This window comes from Poromitra crassiceps (assembly GCF_964638095.1).
Source record: "Poromitra crassiceps genome assembly, chromosome: 9".
NCBI lineage: Eukaryota > Metazoa > Chordata > Actinopteri > Beryciformes > Melamphaidae > Poromitra > Poromitra crassiceps.
This window is the reverse complement of record NC_139630.1, coordinates 50,715,063-50,737,970: the sequence shown is the minus strand read 5'-3', so window position 1 is coordinate 50,737,970 and position 22,908 is coordinate 50,715,063. Positions and strand designations below refer to the sequence as shown.

Genomic DNA, 22,908 nt, shown 5'->3' with positions numbered 1-22,908 from the left:
TTTACACAACTTTTAACACTAAAGAAAATATATTATACCTCAAATCCTTTAGCTACTTCTGCTCTCACTCACAGTGTCAATATATAAGTGATGTAGTGATGATATCGTTTTTGAGATATTACCGTTTGTTTGGCACATCTTTTTAGCTTAATTTCATACTAGTTCTTGCTGCAGTGGCACCCGGAAGTACTTTGTTGTTGTTGTGATGTCATGCTGATTCGTCCTATAAACACTTGGGGGGGAATTACACGGCGCTGGCAGCTAATTTGTTTTTGCATTCAGATCCTCTTGACTTTGGACAGGGTCTTCATATTTTGCTTGTGTCTTACACTCATAGCCTGCCCTAGCCTGGGTAAACCCAGCCTCCACGTGACCTCTATGTGCACATACAGGTCACGCGGAGGCTGGGTTTACCCAGGCTAAGCCTGCCCTACATAATGCTCCTTGAAAATATTTGTATGGCCAACACAATGCTAAAAATGAAGAAGGAGAAGAAGAAGAAGAAGAAGTAGAAGAAGAAGAAGAAGAAGAAGAAGAAGAAGAAGAAGAAGAAGAAGAAGAAGAAGAAGAAGAAGTAGAAGAAGAAGAAGAAGAAGAACAAGAAGAAGAAGAAGAAGAAGAAGAAGAAGAAGAAGAAGAAGAAGAAGAAGAAGAAGAAGAAGAAGCTGGAAGCTGACACACCACTGATGCTGGTCTTGCCCTGTATCCCTGTTTTGTTGATGTTTTATTGAATGATATATCTTTTAACAACGTGGTCCGTTTGTAGTGTGTAGTTTTGCTCTACCCATTGTTTACTGTCCTGAACACTATGTTCAGTGACCTCTATTTTTATTCTCGATTTTAATATTGTATTCTCTGTATTTTCTTTTGCTTTGTAAAGCACTTTGTGATTTCGGTCTGTGAAAGGTGCTCTATAAATAAAGTTATTATTGTTATTATTATACTGTACATATCCAGGGGGTGAAAACGCTAAAGCTGCTGTGCCATTAAGTTGCAATTTCTCATATCTCTTGTTTTCCTTCCAAATTATCACAAGGTAGCATTTGGTGGTGCAAGAACAAGATTTTCTTGTGAGAGAGAAAAATAAAATCTGGACCAAAACAGCTTTGCTTGGCAGAACAGCCCTCCCACACAAAAACATGTTCCACCATCACAGGAATTTTGAAAAGCTTGGACAAGGGCAGACCATGACGTTTCTAATACTTGACATTTAACGAATCCAAAACACTTGAGTAAAAAATAATAATAAGCTGATTAGCCAAGTCTGGCGATTTTACTTATGGCTCACTTTCTGCCATGTTGCTCTCTAAACCTTAACTGACCTTAGGGCGCCTGAAAGATGCAAAAGATCCATTAGGTGTCTGAGCCTGGGTGAACTTTGATCAACCATATAAGTATTTTAAGGATCCCTATTAGCTGATGCCATGGCTATCAGCTTCCTGGGGTCCACACTTGACATAGTGTACATAAGAAATTAGGCTACATGATAAACATTAAATTCCATAAATTTGTTATTAATATAAAAATACATTCATTTACAATTCAAAGCTAGTCAAAATACATTTGTGTACAATTCAAAGCTAGTCAACACAAACAGTAGACTGTGATACGTGCTAAAAGGTATCAATATGTTTTGAACATTTAGGATATTTTTGTAATTTAATTCATTACTATCACAAACATATTTTCAGCCGTCACTTTGGGTGTGGACAGTGTTGAAGTGGCCTCTGCTGCAAGTGCATTTCTGTTGGATCCTGTCTGGGCACCTGCATTAAACCTGTTGGTGTGAATGAAATCTAAATTATATCATATATAATATGATATAATATCGCTGCTGTCGGGTGGAAACCTTATATACATTTTGCATTATATAATAATGTACAGTAAAATGTGAAGGTGACAAGTATCATGACATGAAGTCATGACATGAGGGATGATACATGTACTTCGTAATACAAATTTCAACTGTATGATGATGTCTTCAATAGGGCTGCAGTATATCGATATTGTGATATGAGACTAGATATCGTCTTATTTTAGGTTTTGGATATCGGAATATCATGATATGGCGTAAGTGTTCTCTTTTCCTGAGTTTACAAGCTGCATTACAGTAAAGTGTTTTATTTTTCGGAGCTTTAATACCACTCTTCTAGCTGTTCTATTATTTGCCTTTACTCACATATAAATTATATCCACAGTTGATGACTCTTGTGATGGCAGACCACACCTCTGGGTATCGTTATTGTTATTATTGTCATCTCTAGGGCTTCCAACAGCTTACATAAAGAAGCTGTCAGACTGAGCAGGGTTAAAGCCCCATTCTGTATAGTTTTTCTATTTGGGGAAACAGCGCCTCCATGCACCTAAATGCTACACTTCCCTCTTTATATGTTGAGATATCAGCCTTATTTTACTGTTTCTGCTTCCTATACTCTCCACTGTGCTTACCTTTCTGCAGTGTTTATAACTGATTTGCTGAAGAAGGGGGGGGGGGGGGGGGGGCTCAAAATATCCCTAAATGTTGTTGTCTCAACTTGTTTCAGTGTAGCTAGTCGCGCCACTAATCAAGCTAGCAAGCAAAACATGTACCACTGTACCATCAAGATGATTAAAAAGCTGTTATATTAAAGCAGCTACGAGCAAGATTTTCGATTGTTATTAAACAGTCTAAATGTAATATCGATGCATCACATCTTACCTCTAATAGTAGACGAGACCAACGCCGAGTAGTCTTGCTTGAACCCCGAGTGAATCGGCCAGTGTTGTCTTGACGATTAGTCTGTCTGTGGCCGGGGCAGATCAGGAAGTGAAATGAAACCGTTTGCGGCAGCCACTTCGGCCATAACCACAAAATAACAAAATTACTTCCAAACAAACTGTTAGAATATAACGAGAGATGTTCGCGAGAGTAGCAAGCCCCTGCATGGCGTTCTCCGTGTTTATGGTCTGTTGCTAGGCAGAGCGAAACGGTTGAAGGCAGGCAGCTGCCGTAAACCGTTTCGTTTCACTTCCGGGTTTATCCGGCCCGCCGGTAGACAGACGGATTTGGTCTCAGCTACTATTATAGGTAAGATGTGATCGATGTGATGCATCAATATTATAATTATACTGTTTAATAACAATCGAAAATCTTGCTCGTAGCTGCTTTAAGGTAAAAGAGTTACATAATGGGGCTATTGTGGAGCTTACGTGGTATCTGATCACGTTCCTTTCAGGCACCACACCTGCCGCTCATCTTTCACCATGTTTCGCTTGGTTCACCTGGTTTGCCTTGATGCTCCTTTTTCAGTAATTTTTAGACATACAGTATAACATGTGGACGTTACTTGGAACAAAACACCGTTATGTGAGAGGAAAACTTAACAGCCCATGACTCAGTCATTGCACATAGTACACAATCTCGCAGCAAAGTCTATAGAGCAGGGGTCGCCAACCTTTTCGATATAAAGCGCCACTTTCAAATTTGGCTGTCATTCAGTGTGTGCCAGTGTTTTTCTTTTAGCTGGATGACCTGACATAGTCTGTCTTTCGCGCAGACATTTTTGTCTGCTCTCTGCTGCTTGCCTTTAGAATGTATGGAATGCGAATGCAAGGAGGCTAACCAATCAGAGGCAGAGTAGCGTGGGTCACTACCGTAAATATCCTAAATAACAGGCCGCACAATTGCAAACGGCTGTGAAATAGGTAAGTTGGCAGGGTATTTCAACATTAAAAAAAAAAAAAAATCTGAATTGTGCACTTATTGGTGCCACTTCGCATGCCAGAGGTGGCAGCGTGCCCTAGGTTGCTGACCCCTGGTCTAGAGAGAGACCTCGCCCTGACCCGGAAGCCCTTCTTCAAGGCTCCTGCATCAGCGTAACCCCATAAGCTCCACCCACTTCAGCCTGACAGTTATGCAGGTATGTGTGTGCTGTGACACTATTGATAAAATATTATACAGCATTGTAGTTTCTACAATCCACAGAAATGTAAAATATAAATATTTCTGAACGAAAATACATAGCATTTCACATTTCTAGATATCTGAATAATTAACGTTGGGTTTCAACAGTATTGTGATATTTGATTTTGTCCATATTGTCCAGCCCTACATCATCATGTAGCTTTGACTTAATATACAACTGAACATTTAGCCCACTTCGTAGAAAATATCGGAGATCATATCACCATTCATCAGCCAAAATACAGAGATATGATTTTGGACCATATCGCCCAGCCAAATTCTTACAGTTATTATTGATGTCATTGCGGTTCCTCGGAGAAGCGTCGACTAAATGCCACTCCTGAGTTTCACTTTGAAAAACCCCCAATGAAGATTCCTTCAAGAGACCTTTCTTCATATTCATACAGCAGTGTAACAGGCCCCCATTTGTGGTGTCTCTTCCTTGGAAATGACTGTGGGAGGTTTCTATTAACCGCACAATGATTAGGAAATTGAAGATGAAGTTGTGTATGACCTTTGACCTTTATGTGACAAACACACAAACATTGCCAGTGTAAGTAGGCTAGATGTGGGGATGACATCATTCCCAGGATGTCATTTTGACATTATTGAAATTACGTCAAGAGGACCACGAACGGGCGTATTCAGTTATTCTGCTAGGTTTATGTACACAGAGTGTTCATTCAACAGCTTTAGACACAATATACAGTACGTCCAGATTAACAATTTATGCTACATAAAAAGCCTTCATCTCAATATTTTAGTTTACACGTGCAGGGGGAGGGCAGAGAGAAAATAATATCAATTCCAGGGAGAGCAGTTGATTTTTTTAATGATATATCTTCAGACAGGGTTAAGGACAAGACCCCACAGACTCCAAATCAAACAAAATAGATTGAGACAGACGTTGAAGAAGTAGCCTAAAGTAAGGTCAGGGAAGATTTAGAACAAGACGGAGTGACTTAAAGTCTCTGCCTCTGTAAAAGGAGGAAGACAGCTGCAAGGAGTAGGAAGTGACAGATGAACAGTCAGCAAAAAGACAAGTATAGAAGATTGGAGTGTGGATAACCAGAACAGAAACAGAAAAAGAAGATAGCCTATGGGCCTCCTTAAAGATGCACAAACTGACGGAGACTGGCTGTGCCTACAGGTGGTCAAATGTTTTTGGGGGATACTGGCAAATAGCCTACTCCTGTGCTGCTTGTATGGGCCTGATTGATAGATAGATAGATAGATAGATAGATAGATAGATAGATAGACAGACAGACAGACAGACAGACAGACAGACAGACAGACAGACAGACAGACAGACAGACAGACAGACAGACAGACAGACAGATATATAGATAGATATATAGATAGATAGATAGATAGATAGATAGATAGATAGATAGATAGATAGATAGATAGATAGATAGATAGACAGACAGATAGATATATCTATCTATAGATAGATAGATAGATGCAATTCTATTTTCTAACCACAAGGTGACTCCCTCCACTGCTTTAAATTATGAAACATCTCTCACAGACTACAAGCCCATTGGGTGTGCTGGTGCACCTGCCAAGTGTAATGGTGTGTGAGAGAGCGGTTAGGAGGCGAGGCTTGGGATGAGGGTCAGAGGGGAGCATGTGAAGGGTTTCGGCACCCTGCTATGGCCCAACAGAGAGACTGCATTGTTCTCTGACCTACATTTGTTGACCTGGAACTGCAGAGAAAAGGCCGCAGTGAATGGGAAGCAGCAACATGTCTTCACTCTCCATCGGCCCACACTCACTGGTCAGAACATGGCATCAGCCAACTGTCAATCAATATTATCTGACAATTAGCCCTCCAGGAGACTCAAGGAGATCAACACCTTAAGTGCAATCGCTAGAATGACATTTCTGGTCCAAGTAAAAAATAAAAAAAAAACATAAAATGCATGAAGATAAGGATCCCAGCCTAAATTTGATGAGCCACTTATGGCTGCCTTGAAACAAGATCATCCCCAAGTTCACCCCAACAAAAATAGGCTATAGTCTCTCCCTCCAGTTGGGGATGAACTGATGAAGAAATCCAGTCACATTGGCTTTCAAAGATGCTTCAAAAGCATCAGAGCAATAACGGAAATAAGGCTCCCAAACACCTCCCAGAAATGCTATTTGAATCCATAGAATATCCTAACAGAGCACCCACTTGTTTTATTTAAAATGTGTTTTCACTCATCCAATCATTGTGTACGCCAGGCATGAATATAACGTCTAAAATTCAATTTCTTCACTTGTTAGTTGGCCCCAAGTTCAGAGAGAGACCCTTTGGTGACACGTTCGGCCTGTGAGATCATCAGAATCCGGTGGCATCATGTTCATACTGTACTGTAGTAGGTGTGTCTTTGGTAGGTCCCACATTTCATTTTTCTTTCCTTATAGGAATTGGTCGTGGCATGCGGTGGGAGGAGGGGGCAGATAAATCTCCGTCTCTTTTTCATCAGGCTGACTGCTTTCTTCACAGCGTTTTGATGAGACAGGGGAGCAAATGTGGGTGGAGTCAGGAGATTTACGGCCAGCAGGAGCACGCAGGCCATTAAGCCAGGCTTCGTGCTAATGAACACTCAGCGCAATCACACAGCCAAGTGAATGTATTGAGCTCATCAATCCAAAGTCATCCTCTGGGATATGGACACTGTATTTCGACCTGAGGATCAAAAGACATGGCTACTTTGATACTGCTATAACTCAGAAATATATATATATACATATATATATATATATATATATATATACATATATATATATATATATATATATATATATATATATATATATATATATATATATATATATACATATATATATATATATATATACATATACATACATACACACACACACACACACACACACACACACACACACACACACACACACACACACACACACACACACACACACACACATACACATACACATACACATACACATACACATACACATGCACATATAAATAGATATAGATATAGAAATAGATATATTATATAGAGACAGAGGTATAGAAATTAAAATTGAAATAGCGTAATAATAGCCTATGGAGCGTGGCCTACATCTAGCCAGTGGAATTTTTAGACATTCTTATTTATTAATTTTTTTTTAATAGAGTGATTGCAAGTGCAAATCATTCAATCATATTTTAACGTGCACCTTTATTTTCTGATATGAACCGATATAGAGTAATCTGGTGTTATATAAGTGATCTTTGACAAGGCCCCGTTGCGTTCTCCTCAGTCAGAGCAGAAATCTAATTTAACAGATTGCCAGACACTGCTGAGTAGCAATTACTAGATCAGAGCTCGTGAGATGTCTGCAAAACAGCAACAGAGTCATCTCGGCGTGGGGAGAATGCATTGTGCTTCCACCCCTACCAACACACACACACACACACACACACACGCACACGCACACGCACACGTACACGCGCACGCACACACACACACACACACACACACACACACACACACACACACACACACACACACACACACACACACACACACACACACACACTTCACTTCATCCCAGTACCCTCCCATTATTCCTGTCCTCCCTTTGGGGATTGGCGTGTGGTATAGCTGGCAGCCCCAGCTGTTGCCTGGCGATGCACAGCCCCACGCCGCAGCGGGTTGTCATCAAAATGGCAGCGTCTGAGAGATGAGCGCTGTGATTAGAGGGGAATAAGGCCGGCGGCTACAGCTGAGTGACCCCCAGGGGGCCCCGCAGGCCTCAGGGGACCCGAAGACGCGTGGCTAACCTGTGGGCCACTACCTGTGGCTCTGAGCTGCTCACATTCACAGGATGAGAGGAGAGCTTTATCTGCTCGACCGTTAAAGCATAGTGACATTTATATAGTTGAGCCACATGACCAGTGATCCAAGAAGTGTGTTTTTACTTTGAAATGCTTTGCGATAGTGGTGCAGCTATAGGTGCATCTTACTCCAGGAGGAAAATTGGCTACCTTTCAGTTTTTTGGCTTCATGGCCCTGAGAACGATTCTCTAGCTTCGATCACTGCTTTGGTGACACAGGCACAACTTTCCTAGTACATGCTTTGGGTCCCAATATACAATATACAATGTTCAATGAGTTGTATTGGTGAAACAGAGATGGTCAGAAATCCATGCCTCTTGATTTGAGCGCACCCTGATTACAATCCATGCAGTCAGAATGTAAATATGATGTTCCCAACAGCAACAACACGACTGCTCAGCCACAGAGGCAGCAAAATGCATTTAATATCAGCTACATGCCAGATCCACTCTGAACATAGATCAATAAAGCCTCAGTTCCATGGTGTTTCTTGTCAGCACCTCACTGCAAGTCATCAAATAATATAGCAAGCACTATCAATTTGTCCTCAATGGACGGAGGCTCTGGTGTTGATCGAGATCTTAAATTAAAGTCTTGGCTGGATTGACTGCAGCCTAAAATCTCCCTTCTTCATCTAGGAGTTTTCTGAATATGGAGGAATCGTATTTATTCCTATGCAAAATTATAGTGCATGATTTCTATATAGAAAAAAAAGGTCTGCCATGTAGGTTTAAAAAGCAGATTGAAGTGTAATTCCAGCTTGATGTCTTGGATGGATGACTTCTTGGGATAAATCCCTGATCTGCTGTCATGGTTAAAATCAATAAACCTTATTGAACGGAATAAGACCAAAAGGAAGGACATTTTGTGGATAATATGAAATGAGTGTGCAATGAGAGTGACTGAACATAAGGCACAATATAAATGCACAGGCTAAGTCACGCCTTGAGATTATGCTTTAGGGCCACTGGTTGGGTTGAACCAAAGGGGCACAATTGACATTTCCTTAATTTTATAGCAGAACATTAATGTTTAAATCATTGCATGTTTTTAACACAAAACACAACAGGATCCAAAGATCTAGAAAACTGCTGTCCAATAAAAAGCTACAGTAAGTGCAGTTATGCCCTTTTTGCACCAAATCCAATCTTGGGTCTGAGTTAAGGAGACTTAACTCTTTGGGATTTACCTCTTTATTTTAATTTTATTTACATTCCAAAAGACTATTATGATACTCATCTGAATGTGACTTCTGTATGAATGCTCATGTTGGATTATGGCAGGAAGGATTACAGCATCAAATCCTCCATATTGGCAAAAGCTCATCTTCAACCAAAATGTTCAACGACCCTTTTGCACCAACCCTCCATATATTTACTTTAACGTCTCATAGCCGTCTCATGTTTGCACTCATTATATACTGTGTGGGCAAGTGCGTTAGCATGCACGTGTGACTGTGAGAGTGAGTGTGTGTGTGTGTGTGTGTGTGTGTGTGTGTGTGTGTGTGTGTGTGTGTGTGTGTGTGTGTGTTGGTGTGTGTGTGTGTTGGTGTTGGTGTGTGCAGGTGTATGACGGCGCCTTATGTTCCCTCTGTGATGAGTAAAGCCATGAAATAGATCCAGCTGGAGATGTGCAGAGGAGGCTGCAGCCTCCGGGGAAATCATCGCCCCTCTCTCCTCCTGCATGTCCACTGCTTTAGCACCCCAGAGACGTATCAATAAGGGGGTAATTGAATTTTGAGCACAAACACTGGTGTCAAGTGAGCATCGAGTGTGTGTGTGTGGGTGTGTGTGTGTGTGTGTGTGTGTGTGTGTGTGTGTGTGTGTGTGTGTGTGTGTGTGTGTGTGTGTGTGTGTGTGTGTTTGGTGGAGGAGGGTGTGTTTAGCTGTGCGGACATGGTGAGGCTGTCATTATGCCCCCTGGGGGTTTGGACAGGAAGGATGAATGTTTAATCCATTAAATAACAATTACACTCTGTAATGGCTCAGAGTGTGGCTGGCTGCTGGAGGAAGGCAGGGAGAGAACTGGCTTGAACTGCTGCTCACCTGCCTCCAACCAGTGCCTCTTCCTGACACAAAGCATCCTTCTTATTGTTTGCATGACAATATTTACTAGAAAGCAGGAAATAGGACCAGCACACCCTACAGATTCTCTGTAAACTGATAGCTGAATTGGGCCTTCATTGACAGCAATGAAGTCATATCTTTGTGTTTGCATGTGTTATTTGTTATTTGTGTGTTCTGTTGCCAAGAAGTAAGATACATATGTACCTATAGGGTTTAAATTGATTTATGACCGTGCTAACCGTCCAGCTCACCTAATATTAGGGAATTCATGCAGTTGATTCAGAGAGCCATAACGAGGTACTGATTGAGTGTTGAATCAGTAGCCCAATTGACCTTTTAAATCACCTAAACAAATTTCTGCCCGCCATTCATCACTATTGATCGCCCTGCGCGTGTGTGTGTGTCTGTATTAGGGATGCACTGTATGGATTTTTTCCAGCCGATACCGATAACCGATAATTACCTGCTTCTCATGGCTGATACGATAACCGATCATTTCACATTTTTGTATTTTAAAAAGAAGTTCATAATAACCTGTAGTTTATGCACAGCTGGGTGAGAAAAGCTACAATGTAGTGCGCAAAGATGGATGACGTAATATTCCATAGCTCTGATAGATCAAAAAAGTTCGAGCATTTTGCCTCAGAATCCAAATTAAATGCTTTGACGTTTTCTAGTTTGCGAAATATGGCTGCTTTTTCCTTGTAAACAACTCATTTTATATAGATATTATAGCCAATATATATTATATATAGCTGTATACCGATAATAGCCGATACTTTTCTATTATTGGCCGATATACTGTATCGTGCATCCCTATATGGAATCACCTCCCCATTTTTAGCCTTCGCCACTCTCCTCTCACCTTTTATATTCCAAACATGTCCTCTATTGAATATACATACAGCACATATTTATATGCATGAAGCAGTAACCAAAGATTTAAAAAAATAATGTGTCTTCCCCAGTGTCCAAAAAGTTATAATATTCTCAAGGTAAAAACAGTGTAGGCTAAAGGTGTAACATTGCAGAGTTTACTCTAACTTTTCCACAGTAGAAAATTGTCAGAAGATTATTGAAATGGAGGTGTTGATTGAAAATTTGATTTCAGTCAATATGAAACAATGAAACAATTTAAAAATGTCGAAAATAGATTCCAATGACCTCTGAATTGCTTTGTAAACAAACTGCTTCACTTTATTTCAATTTGAGATGACAGTGATATTTAATCCAGTCGACTCAGTCATTCACTTTTACGAATTGGCTGTCAGAGTGCAAAATAGGAACTTATTTTGAAAGTCAGACCTGAACAGAAGTTTGTATAAATTACTTCTCCCCTCTGACTGTAAATGAAATATGTGGTTTGCATTGGAAAACAATTTTCTGGAGTGTGGTGGCAGCAGGTGGGAGGGACAGAGGGAGAGGCAGTGAGGAAAGCACAGGCTATCAATAAAGGAAATCATAAAAAAATGGAAATTGGACATGATAAATGAGGACTGATATCAAAGCTCAGACCAGTATCAAAAGACTGCAGGAGAAGATGGCTGTTGTGTTGTGATGAAAATAGGCCGGCAAGAGTGTGTTTGATTTATTTCTTATAGGACAAAAGCATAACATAATCTAAACTTTTGACCTCTTGGGTAGCCAATCATCTGCTAATTGTGGAGGGGGAAAAACTATGATTACTAAAAATATAATGCTGATTAAATGCACAATTTCTTTCTGTTATGTCTGGAAATTGAGCAGAAGATTAGATATTTGTGTCCAAGTATATTTAAATTCAGCAGAGTCTAGTCTTGACAGATTTGTTTATATACTTTGGGACGAAATAAAGTCTTCTCACTATAAAGGACAGGCTGGTGATGAATCCCCAGGTAAACTTATTAATGCAATCATTGCATCGTCTGTCCTTTGTGGCAAAAACTCTGTGAATACTTCCACTGACCCTCCCCTCCACTCCACCCACCCAAACCCAAGCACCCCCCCCCCCCCCCCCACCCCCCACACACACACACACACACACACCGGCCCCCCTGCCTCCCTGAACACAGCGACACAGTGTGTTAAGTTGCACTCCTGATCCAAAACGAGTTTGCTAGCTGTGGTTTTCTCAAGCTGCTCACACAATGGCATGTATACGGGAGCTGCCTGGTGGCGTTGCTTAATTAGGCGAAGAGTTGATTCATTTGGACTAATTGACAGCTAATTAAAGGACTGAGGGCACATCAGATTGACGTTCCTCCATACTGCGAGGTCTTGACTGCAGGGGGTGGTAATGTTGCTGCGGCTGGGGGCGTGTGTGTGTGTGTGTGTGCGTGTGTGTGTGTGTGTGTGTGTTTGTGTGTGTGTGTGTGTGTGTGTGTGTGTGTGTGTGTGTGTGTGTGAGAGAGAGAGAGAGAGAGAGATATGGAATATTGTGTCTTAGGGGGTACCACCTGCCATCGGAAGTGACCCCAACCATATGCAATATGTCTGGAGTTGGACTCGACCAGTCTGTCTCAGAGGATTAAGTGTGTGTGTGTGTGTGTGTGTGTGTGTGTGTGTGTGTGTGTGTGTGTGTGTGTGTGTGTGTGTGTGTGTGTGTGTGTTTAAAGCGACTTGTCCCAGAGTGTTGAAATGTAGCCTGCAGAGCTCAGCTATAATGTGGCTCAAAGCTTTCTTTAGCTGAAAAATAAAAGTGAATCAAACACAAAACAAGTTGAGACCTGGGTTAGACTGAAGTTTTAGACAGTTCTGTCATCACTTAAAGGAGAAGTTCACCAAAAATGAAACATCAGTCATTACTCATTTTTCAGTCCACAAAACCTTTGTATTTTTTAGGTTTGAAAGTTGGTCACCATCCACTTCAATTGTTTAGGAAAATTCTGCATTGGTGTTTTGCTGTGAAACTCCACGAATGGGTTGTGGGCTAAAAAACACCCATCCTTCCATCGGCATATAGGGGTGAGTATAAGGACAGAATTTTCATTTTGAGGTGAACTTATCATTTAACTGAATAAATCAAGAATGTCTCTCTTTTTTCTCCAGCCCACGGTCTGAACAAAGTGCTGAACCGAGTCATTTCTGATGTCCCCCCTCTTGATGACATTCTGGACGTCTGGCACTTCAGACCGGCCTGATGCGGAACCTGACTGGACATCTTGGCAGCCCTCCAGGCTTGGGACGCCATCACAGGACGTTTAACGCGAGATGTCTGGCATTTGGGGGCCCGAACAGTAAAGGTCCCGAGTCAGTCGACGCGTACATTTTCTCCCGTTCTGCACGGAGAGGGCCAAGCTCACGGCAGGAGACCGGGGACTGGGCTGTGTTAGTGTCTGCTGGCGCTGCCCATGTGAATCAGGAAAGACAATTAGGGGCTTATTAGGGTCTCGGGCCTGTGTACCTCGTGGGGCGACCCGCTCGGCCCCTGCGCCACAGCTCAAAACAGTCAGGGGCATTGTCTCACCTAATTACGCTGAAACCGGGGGCCCCCTTTTTGTGTTGCTGTTGCCATGCCTGTCCGATTCCCTTCTCCATGCCTAGCTGCTAGTCCTTGTCCGCTCTGGAAGTGTGCTAATTAGACAAGAAATGGGCCCAAGTAATTATGTCAATTCTCGTTACGGGGCACCCACAATGATAAATATTATTTTGTCGAGAGATTTTTGGTGAGGGGGCCTCTCTCCCATGTTCCCCCAAGTCCCCGCCCCCCCTCCTTACGCTAATAACACATCTGCACATGCAGTGGGGGAATGTGAAGTCAGAGAGTCTCCTACAAACTGCAGAGTCTAAATAGATGCACTCATATAGAAATGGAGACTATGGAACGCCGCTAGCATGAAGTTATTGCCCTAATTAATGCTTTGTGCATCATGCAGAGCAAACAGTTGAATCACCAGTGGCGCATTGTTGTAATTGTGAGCGCCTTTTGTTTCTTCACCTCAATAAGATGTTTTGATCAACGGCTGTTTGGTGACCCAACTCTTCCGTCTTGAATGGCGAGCTCTGGGAAATGGCAATTAGGTAGATTAGAAGAGCCATTTGTGGAGCGCAGACAAACAAAAGATAGCTCCATGCTGTGAGAGGCTGGGCCTTTGAGAAGCACTGCCCATCCATGACTTTGATCCAGACCTCTCTAGCCTGACTCACTATTGAATGAGTGGTCTGAATCAAAGTTGTTGAATTATAGCCTGTTAGCCTGCATTCAGTTCTACCATAGTCTCGCAGTGGCCAGCCGTCTGACCACGTGAGACTTCTGTAGGTCTACCATGTGTCTTTGGTAGGAAATAGCTATACGTGACCAAGATGCCATTGGACCATTGATTCTCTCTACTAGAACAAAGTCAGAGGTTGACTCAAAAAGAGGTTGACTCAAAAGTTGAGTATATTGCATGGCATTCGATAATCCACCTCAACATGGTGTCAGTGTTAACGTTTGTTTTGTTTGTCTGTTTTTTGTGATGACTTTATTGTGGCATGGTGGTGAACTGAGGATCTGGTTGTAGTTGAGTCAGGTTGGAAGAATCAGAATAGAGCACGGGCAGATGCAATCCATCCAGTCATGTGAGACTGACATCGTTTCTGTTGTTCACCAACTTTTCAATGCTTCATCAAGTTTTGTTAAAATGTAGTGCCATAGTAAAATGGCAACACGTTCTCACTCTGAACTTGCCCCAGAACACCGCTTTGTCAAGCGCTTTTCGAGTTTGAGGTAACGCGCCTCGGAGCCTTGAGCGTTTTATGGAACGCACCACTCAGCACCTCGGCACGTGGTGCGTTCCATAAAACGCTCATGGCTCTGGGGAGCGTTACCTCAAACAAAACGGTGCTCTGAGACAAGTTTCCCCACTCATGCATGCCATATTATCCAAATTAACTAACATCTTTAAACACTGGTTTAATACCCCTTTTATTATCTTGCCTTTGATTGTGTTTGATGTTTAATTTCTTGTGTTCTCCCTGTTTTACTCATGTTTAATTCATTGTTCTATAGTTTTCCCATAGAGAAGCACCAAAGGTGCTATATCAATAAAGTTTTGCTTACTTACTGAAATATAGATTGCGATGCAGAAGCAGAGCCAATTAGTGCCTCTTCATCCTCTGTAGTATTTGTTGTTGTTGTTGTTGGGATCACAGGGAAAAAAGGAACCATCTTGGTCCAGTCTAGTCTGTAAAGATACAACCACTGAACCGTTAGCAAGGTTGGCAGGTTTAGTAAGCCTGGTCCAAATTTATTGTTTTATGGATATTTCTGATAGGAAACTTTAATCTGGACTATAGGTTTGACCGATTGATTTATTTTGTTTTTGTGTCATGCAAAAACGTACCCGGCCCACACAGACTACAAGACACTATACATTCAGTTGCATTGCTGTAACGTAAAGAAAAACACAAATCACATATACACAGTACTTTTTCGCCAGGCCTTAAAGTTTACATTGAATCCACCTTTTCTGAAACATACTCCAGTCTTTCATAATAAATCATACAAACAAAAGAAACTAACAGAACAATAGAACACATAAAAAAGACACTAACTATTTCAATATGCAAGGTGCAGTAAAACATCAAATGGATTTCAACTTCCTTAATTTTTATTTTATTTTATTGGATTAATTCCAGATATTGGATTAATTCCAGATCAAATCATAATATTTCAAAATGCCTCATTGTCTCATAACTTATTATCATAATGGCATGTATGAGACTTGACCTGACTTGCCCTATGAGTGCTGCATCAGGCCTTGTTGGTCCAAAAGCTTCTGATCACACCCTGATTGTCAGCAATGGGACAGAGATGGGCTTTGAAATACCTTAGGAAGCCCCTGTCAGGTCATCTGCCATCTTCCTACAGCAGTAGCAGTAAGGATGTGATATGCGGATGTCATTTGAATTCATAATAGCTTTGTGTCTGTGTGTGTGTGTGTGTGTGTGGGTGTGTGTGTGTGTGTGCGTGTGTGTGTGTGTGTGTGTGTGTGTGTGTGTCTGTTTGTGTGTGTGTGTGTGTGTGTGTGTGTGTGTTTGTATGTATGCACGTGTGTGTGTGTGTGTGTGTGTGTGTGTGTGTGTGTGTTTGTATGCATGTGTGTGTGTGTGTGTGTGTGTGTGTGTGTGTGTGTGTGTAATTGTATGGACAAAGAATCTCATTAGCATAGCTATTGGTATGGCATTGATCTCTTCATTCACCTCTAATGAAATGTCTCTCTAATAGCTTCTCATGAGTTGCTGGTGAAAATAAGGTAGGTAATTTGACTCTCTCTCTCTCTCTCTCTCTCTCTCTCTCTCTCTCTCTCTCTCTCTCTGTCTCTCTGTCTCTCTCTCTCTCTCTCCCTTTGCCATTGGATTCGAGAATCAGTTCAAATCATTTTTAACATGTTGCAGCACTTTCTATCTAGTATAATGGGGAAGTGGGTAATCTCGGTCTGTTATCTGTTTGTTTAAATTTTTGTCCCACTGGTGATGTCAGAGGTGATGCCATATAAGAGCAATCTCATCTTATGACATCACTGATGATGTCACAGGCACTCATGATGTCATAGTGATGTCATAAGAGTAAAATCATCGTATGACATTACTGATGATGTCATAGGCGCTGATGATGTCATAGGCATTGTGACATCATCAGTGACCATATAGAGGAATCGAGCGTGTGCGAGATGCCTATAATAATTATAGCTGCTGCGCAGCAATGGGTCGTGGCCGGGCAAGTCTCAAGTCTTTTAGGTTGCGTCTCAAGTCTTTAGTCACAAGTCCAAGTCAAGTCTCTTATGGATGAGCTTTCTATCATCTGCTGCGTGTCTTCTCTGTCCTAGGGTGCAGCTGAACCCTTGCTTCCTAAAACACAATACAACACTATCATAAGTTAGCACTCATGCTAGGGCTACAAATATTTCTTCTTCTCCAGAAAGGTGTACAGACAGACAAGCAGACACACAAGTTACTTGCCTCCTTGCTGTTGTAGAGTCGATGAGGTGGGAGAGCTGATGTTATGGAGAGGAAGGCTGAGCAATTTATAGATGACATCATCAGTGATGTCACAAAACTGATGACATCACTGATGACATCATCAGTGATCAGTGGAGATTCGAGCTTTATTTAGCAAGAATTTGCATTAGCTGTTTAAAGTACCATTTACAGTAAAACATTTTGATGCACTGTGGGCTCAATTTTTGATCTATCAAAAATCTGTTTGAGACTTTTGTGGAGGACAGTCTATCGATGCAGATGCTGGAGTTTGGTGTCGTTTGAAGAAAAAATGTGGGAGGAGTACGGTTTAATAGTTTTACAGTTTTTGCAGCTTTGCGGTCTTTAGACTTCATAATTGGCCATAGGTTGCAGCGTACAAAAGTTTCTTCTCATTTGGGCACACATTTCGGTGAAAGTGCCAAAGCCGTAGCCCATATGCCTGATTTGTTATGAATTTTCAAAGTTTGAAACTTTAGACGGTCGCTGTAGCGCCACCATCAGGACTATTGGCGCCAAATTCACATCAACTTAGTTTGGCATGGGACTAGACCTTTGTGCAAAGTTTGGTTTATATTCATGCATGGGAAGTCTGACTTCCTGGGAGAAGAAGAAGAACCCGCTTAGCTGGCCCGGCCACTAATAATAAATATAGCCCGTAATTTTTCCCTCATGCATTTACAATTTCACACTAAAATAAATGCCAGTTAAACCAACATCAATAATAAGTTTTGTCTTACATGATCATATAAATCTCTGTACCCTATACGAAAAGTTTTTATTAATATTTCTACAAGTTTCTATGGTGAGTTTATTGTAGGCTATAGGCTACTGGCTTTGTTGTGCTTTTATCTCTCATGGTATTTCTATAACCTATGATTTTCTGTGCCCTTATCCCTTCGGGTTTCAGAGGCTAGCTCTTTTCCTATGGGAAATGATGCGCAGCAAAGCATCATTCCTGACACGAGAAAACGACATGAGCAGGGTAGTGAGCTCATATCTCCTGAACATCTCTCACATTAGAAACCAAAATCTGTTGTGCGGTTTTAGCATCAGCCAAAAGGACAGCCTGGTGAACAAACAGTCCCACAGGAACCGAGTATACAGGCCTATTTAGGCGATTTATTCATCGCCACATGCCCATTGATGGTTATATCTCCGCATCCATCCAAGGCGTCCGCTCATCTCCATAGATTGTCTCTTCTCGACATAATATGTCCAGATGTCCAAAAGCGTGCCGCAAATTATCTGTCAATGATTGAAACTCCGCAATAATTGAATAATAGCTGATTAGTGAAGATTAGGTTTGTATAGACAAACATAAAGGGTCTTTTCAATAATGTCCCCATTGGGTTTCAATTTGAAAACATCTGAGGTAGCCTGTAAAAAAGTGTGAGGATGAAGAGAAGCTGCTGAGGCCCTCGATGCCCTCGTTTTGCACTTTCAACATCGGTTTTATGGTTTTATGCATTCTGTTATGATCCGTTCTGCTTGGAGCATTGTGTAACGGACCTTTAGTCTATGGGCCTATATTGTGTAGGATATGATTTAAATTAGGCTAGGCTACTGCATGCGAATAATATTTAACCCCATGAGCTAAATAAATCTGTCTATACATCACATGGCATTTGGTTTGGTATAGGCTATTTTGCCTCGAATTTAATTATCTTGTAATGCCAACCTAAATAGATATAGGCTACTCTCTATCATGTGACCTGTCGAAGAGAGAGAGAGAGAGAGAGAGAGAGAGAGAGAGAGAGAGAGAGAGAGAGAGAGAGAGAGAGAGAGAGAGAGAGATAATAAGATATCAACAGATGCGCAGACCGACAGACAAAACGTTATGTGCAAAACTAATTAGAATATGCAAATCATCCAGTGAGAATTAGATTGGACGTTGGGGATGATGCTTAACAAATCAATTATTCCTCACTACTAATAACAAGCTGAATTAGGCAGAATTGGCTGAAGCCAGTTTGGACATGGGAGGATTTTTCACCATGGTCTCTGAATGTCCAATTCCTCCTTGAGTGAAATTAAGACAATTATTTTGTGACAATGCAGTTGTTTTTTTCTCTCCACTTCATACTTGGCATATTGGTAACCTGCACTGAATGCTTTAATAAACAGTGAAAGGGGTATGCCATACCCTGACCATGTTTAAGCGGAAATAATACAGCAGGTCAGCAGGATGGAGTGGAAGAAGGTAAAGCCCATGACTCACCTTTAATATAAGGCTGATATTACTGCATTATGACCATATTAAACTTCAAACGAAGATATATTTTAAGGTGAATAATATATAATAGCTTATATTTACCATAGGCTATCAATAGGCCATATGCCTACCTTTTGGCTAGGCCATACGGTCACCAGTTCTTCAATCACGATCATTTTTGCTCAGGCAATTGCGTGGTGTGTTTTAGGATAATCTCCTGACTCCTGATCGAATGATCAGCGACAGGAAAATGCGTTATTACAGTGAAAGTATAGCGGCGTTATTTGGTCCATCTTTCGTTGATGGATTTTTGCTAATTTCATTAGGCTTTTACCTCTGCCTCTGAGTCCAGCTGAGCGCATGCGCACTCTACAACAATTAGCTCAAGAAAATATATTTACAGCTTATTTTTTTTCCGTGAATAGGCCTGCAGACTAATAATCAGTTTGTCACCTTTTAGTTTGATACCCACATTTTACCCTGACAAATATTTTTGACATAAATAGGCTAATTGATATGAGACTTATTAATTATTAAATGGTGTCAAACTGTTAGTTTTAAGCAGAGGAAAAAATATACTACTTTTCTGAACGTGCCTATTATGTTTGTTTATTGGTGAGTTTTCCTGATAAATTGACTACTGGCTGTATTGTTACAGGGCCTATGCATGCGCCTCTAAAAAAAAAAAGGCTATATTATTAAAATTATTATAGGCATATCTGCTATTTGGCATAAATTCCATAACTAAATGTTGATCACCAAAATGATGGAAACTTTTGACCCCCTCTGTGGAGTCTGTTCCCTCTTGTGATTGGCTGACGCCTGTTGCCTGTTGGATAAAAGCGCATTTCTGCAGAGAGAGAGAGGGAGGGAGACAGTGCGACAGAGAGAAAGACAAGAGGGCGGAGAGAGAAGAGAGAGATAAAGCAGGACACACTGTTGATTGCACCAGGGACTAACGCTTTTTGGAGGGAGCGGAACACAAAAAGTAATCAGGGGAGTCCCAGTTGCAGCGCCATGACAGGGAAGGAAGGCGTTGTGTTTTCAGAGTGTGTGAATAAGCAGAAAGCCAGCCAGCAGCCTCCCCCGGGCTCCCAGCAGCCTCCCCCGGCCTGGAAGATGGGCTGCTACACGGCACAGCGGCGCACCGGCTTTGGCATCCAGGAGCTGCTGGGCCTCAACAAGGAGCCCCCGGCACCGCCCAGGCGCCCGCTGGAGGCTCTGCCGCACAGGGCGCACCTCCTGGCCGCCAGATCGGCCCTGCACGGCGGGGTCGGGATGAGCATGGGACTGATACCAGCAGGAATACACTCGTTTTACAGCCAGCCGGCCTTCCTCGAGGTGCTGTCAGAGGCGCAAAACGTGCACCTGCAGCCGCTCAGAGTGGCCAAGGACGCGCAGATGGATGCGCATCACTCCACCAGCTCTGGTGAGTATAGAGGTGTTGCACATGTGTTATTTAGGTTGGTAATTTTACATTTAAGGCATAGAGGACGATCTTATTAGCATGAAATGGGTGCAACATTAATTAAATGTAAGATCATCAACATTCAACAGAAAATTTTACTAACATGTTTGGCGTTTAGGCTATGCAATTATTCAGATTGCAATCCAGCGAAAAGACAATCAAGCAGTCAGTGGAAAAGACAAGCAATCAGTGAAAGGAGTGCACGTGTCAGTCAGAGAATTAGCGTGCCGACAAACTGCGACCATGCATGATCATGTTGAAGAGCTTGGAAAATAAATTGAGGGAGGAGACTGGATTTTCTTTTAATCTCCGATTTACCGCAGCTTTTCATGGGGGGAAAAATCCACCTTGACAGAAAAATCGAAAGCGCATGACATTATATTTCTAAACATGTCTCTGTTTTACACATCAGATGCAAATATAGCCTATACACACACCAAATGTATTTTATAAAGTTAGCCTATAATAAAAACAACTGTTTTTTTTTAAAATAATAATAAAACTAAATAAACTTTATTCTAAATTAATCTCTGTATAGTGGCTACAGAAATATGCATATTTAGGCATGATTTTTGTTTTTGTTTTTTGTTTGTTCTTTTAGGCTAAACCTTTTCAGTGATTGCTGTTCCATTTCTATTTTTGCCCACTTCTTGTATGTGGATATTCACCAATTTTAGCGACTATTAACTGATGTTTCTTTACAGATTCTGATGATATGAGCCTCTCCTCCAGTGACAAGACATTTTCCAAATCATCCTTGAGCAAAAAAAGAAAGAAAAGACGACACAGGTAAAGACAGAGAAGAGAAAAGAGAGGAAGAAAAAGGAAAAACAAAGACTGATTTTAACGTCTGATTTCCTGGCATAGGCCATCATCATGATTTAGTTAGTTTCGTCTATTTTCTTTATTTTATTTTCAGCGAGATACATCCCGAAAAATCACTATTTTTCTATTGTCCGTGTAGGGATTGGCCTGGTAAGGTATAAAACGTTTATGCTGTTGTCATTATTATTATTATTATTATTATTATTATTATTATTATTATTATTATTATTATTATTATTATTATTATTATTATTATTATTATTATTATTATTAATAATACTATTATTAATATTTTTATTACTCCTCCTCCTACTACTACTACAAATAGAATAATATAATAACTATATAATATTCCTGTAATTTCCCTAAAGACTTATATTAGGCTATCGCAGTGATATTTTTTATAATATCTTTCTAAAATGTATATTGTAGATGATTAAGGGACTATATTTTTCATAAAAAAACATAATTAGGAATAAGTGATTACATATCAACTAAATCAGATCAAGTATGACTTGTAGAGAAATTGATTTAAAGGTGAGTCATGCCACAAAGTGTGCATTAGAAGGCCTGTGTTTATTTTCTCCCTATGTGATTCAGACTTTAGTCAATTTGATCTCATATCAGTGTATCTATCTGCCACCGTGGAAGCTTCTTAAGATCACATTATATTTCAGGAGCAAGAAAATCTGTCGAGATCTAATATTAATTTTGGTATTCATAGATTCATATCTATTAAAATTAATTGGAAAAGTTCAGTTCATTAACATTTTTCACCTCCATTCACTTTGACTTGTCATCATTAAAAGAAGGATCACTGTTAGTGTAAAGTATAGACTGAATGTACAAAATAGTAATAAGTAATAGTACAAAGTACAAATATAGAACCAGAATCCAAATTATGAAGAGGGTTAATTTTAATACATGTTCCTTTTTCTCTCTGCAGAACCATCTTCACCTCCTACCAGCTGGAGGAGTTGGAGAAAGCCTTTAATGACGCTCACTACCCGGACGTTTATGCCCGAGAAATGCTCTCCATGAAGACCGAGCTGCCAGAGGACAGAATACAGGTGTGTGTGTGTGTGTGTGTGTGTGTGTGTGTGTGTGTGTGTGTGTGTGTGTGTGTGTGTGTGTGTGTGTGTGCACACGCATGCATGTTTTGATTCGCTTGAGAAATCTTAAATTCACCATTCAAATCATAAAAGGCTTTCAAAGTTATTATTATTTTATGCTGCATCCCCCCTTACATTCACACACACACACACACACACACACACACACACACACACACACACACACACACACACACACACACACACACACACACACACACACACACACACACACACACACACACACACACACACACACACACACACACACACACACACACACACACACACAGTGAGACAGTCAGACATACAGGCAGGCAGGCAGGCAGACAGACAGACAGTCACAGACAGACAGACAGATAGACAGACAGGCAGGCAGGCAGGCAGACAGTCACAGACAGACAGACAGACAGACAGACAGGCAGGCAGGCAGGCAGACAGGCAGACAGGCAGTCACAGACAGACAGACAGGCAGTCACAGACAGACAGACGGACAGA

The 22,908-nt window shown here is 41.1% G+C and overlaps 1 protein-coding gene across 1 annotated transcript in view; it reads left to right on the top strand.

The window, feature by feature from the left end:
* Positions 1-20,022: 20,022 nt before the first annotated feature.
* Positions 20,023-22,908, top strand: part of LOC310782379 (visual system homeobox 2-like) — a gene marked incomplete at both ends in the record, with an annotated part of 6,606 nt that continues 3,720 nt past the window's right edge. Inside the window, 3 exons of the mRNA XM_083643044.1 lie at positions 20,023-20,434; positions 21,178-21,262; positions 22,245-22,368. Of these exons, the coding sequence (XP_083499170.1) occupies positions 20,023-20,434; positions 21,178-21,262; positions 22,245-22,368 (621 nt within the window). The remainder of the gene's footprint in view (positions 20,435-21,177; positions 21,263-22,244; positions 22,369-22,908) is intronic.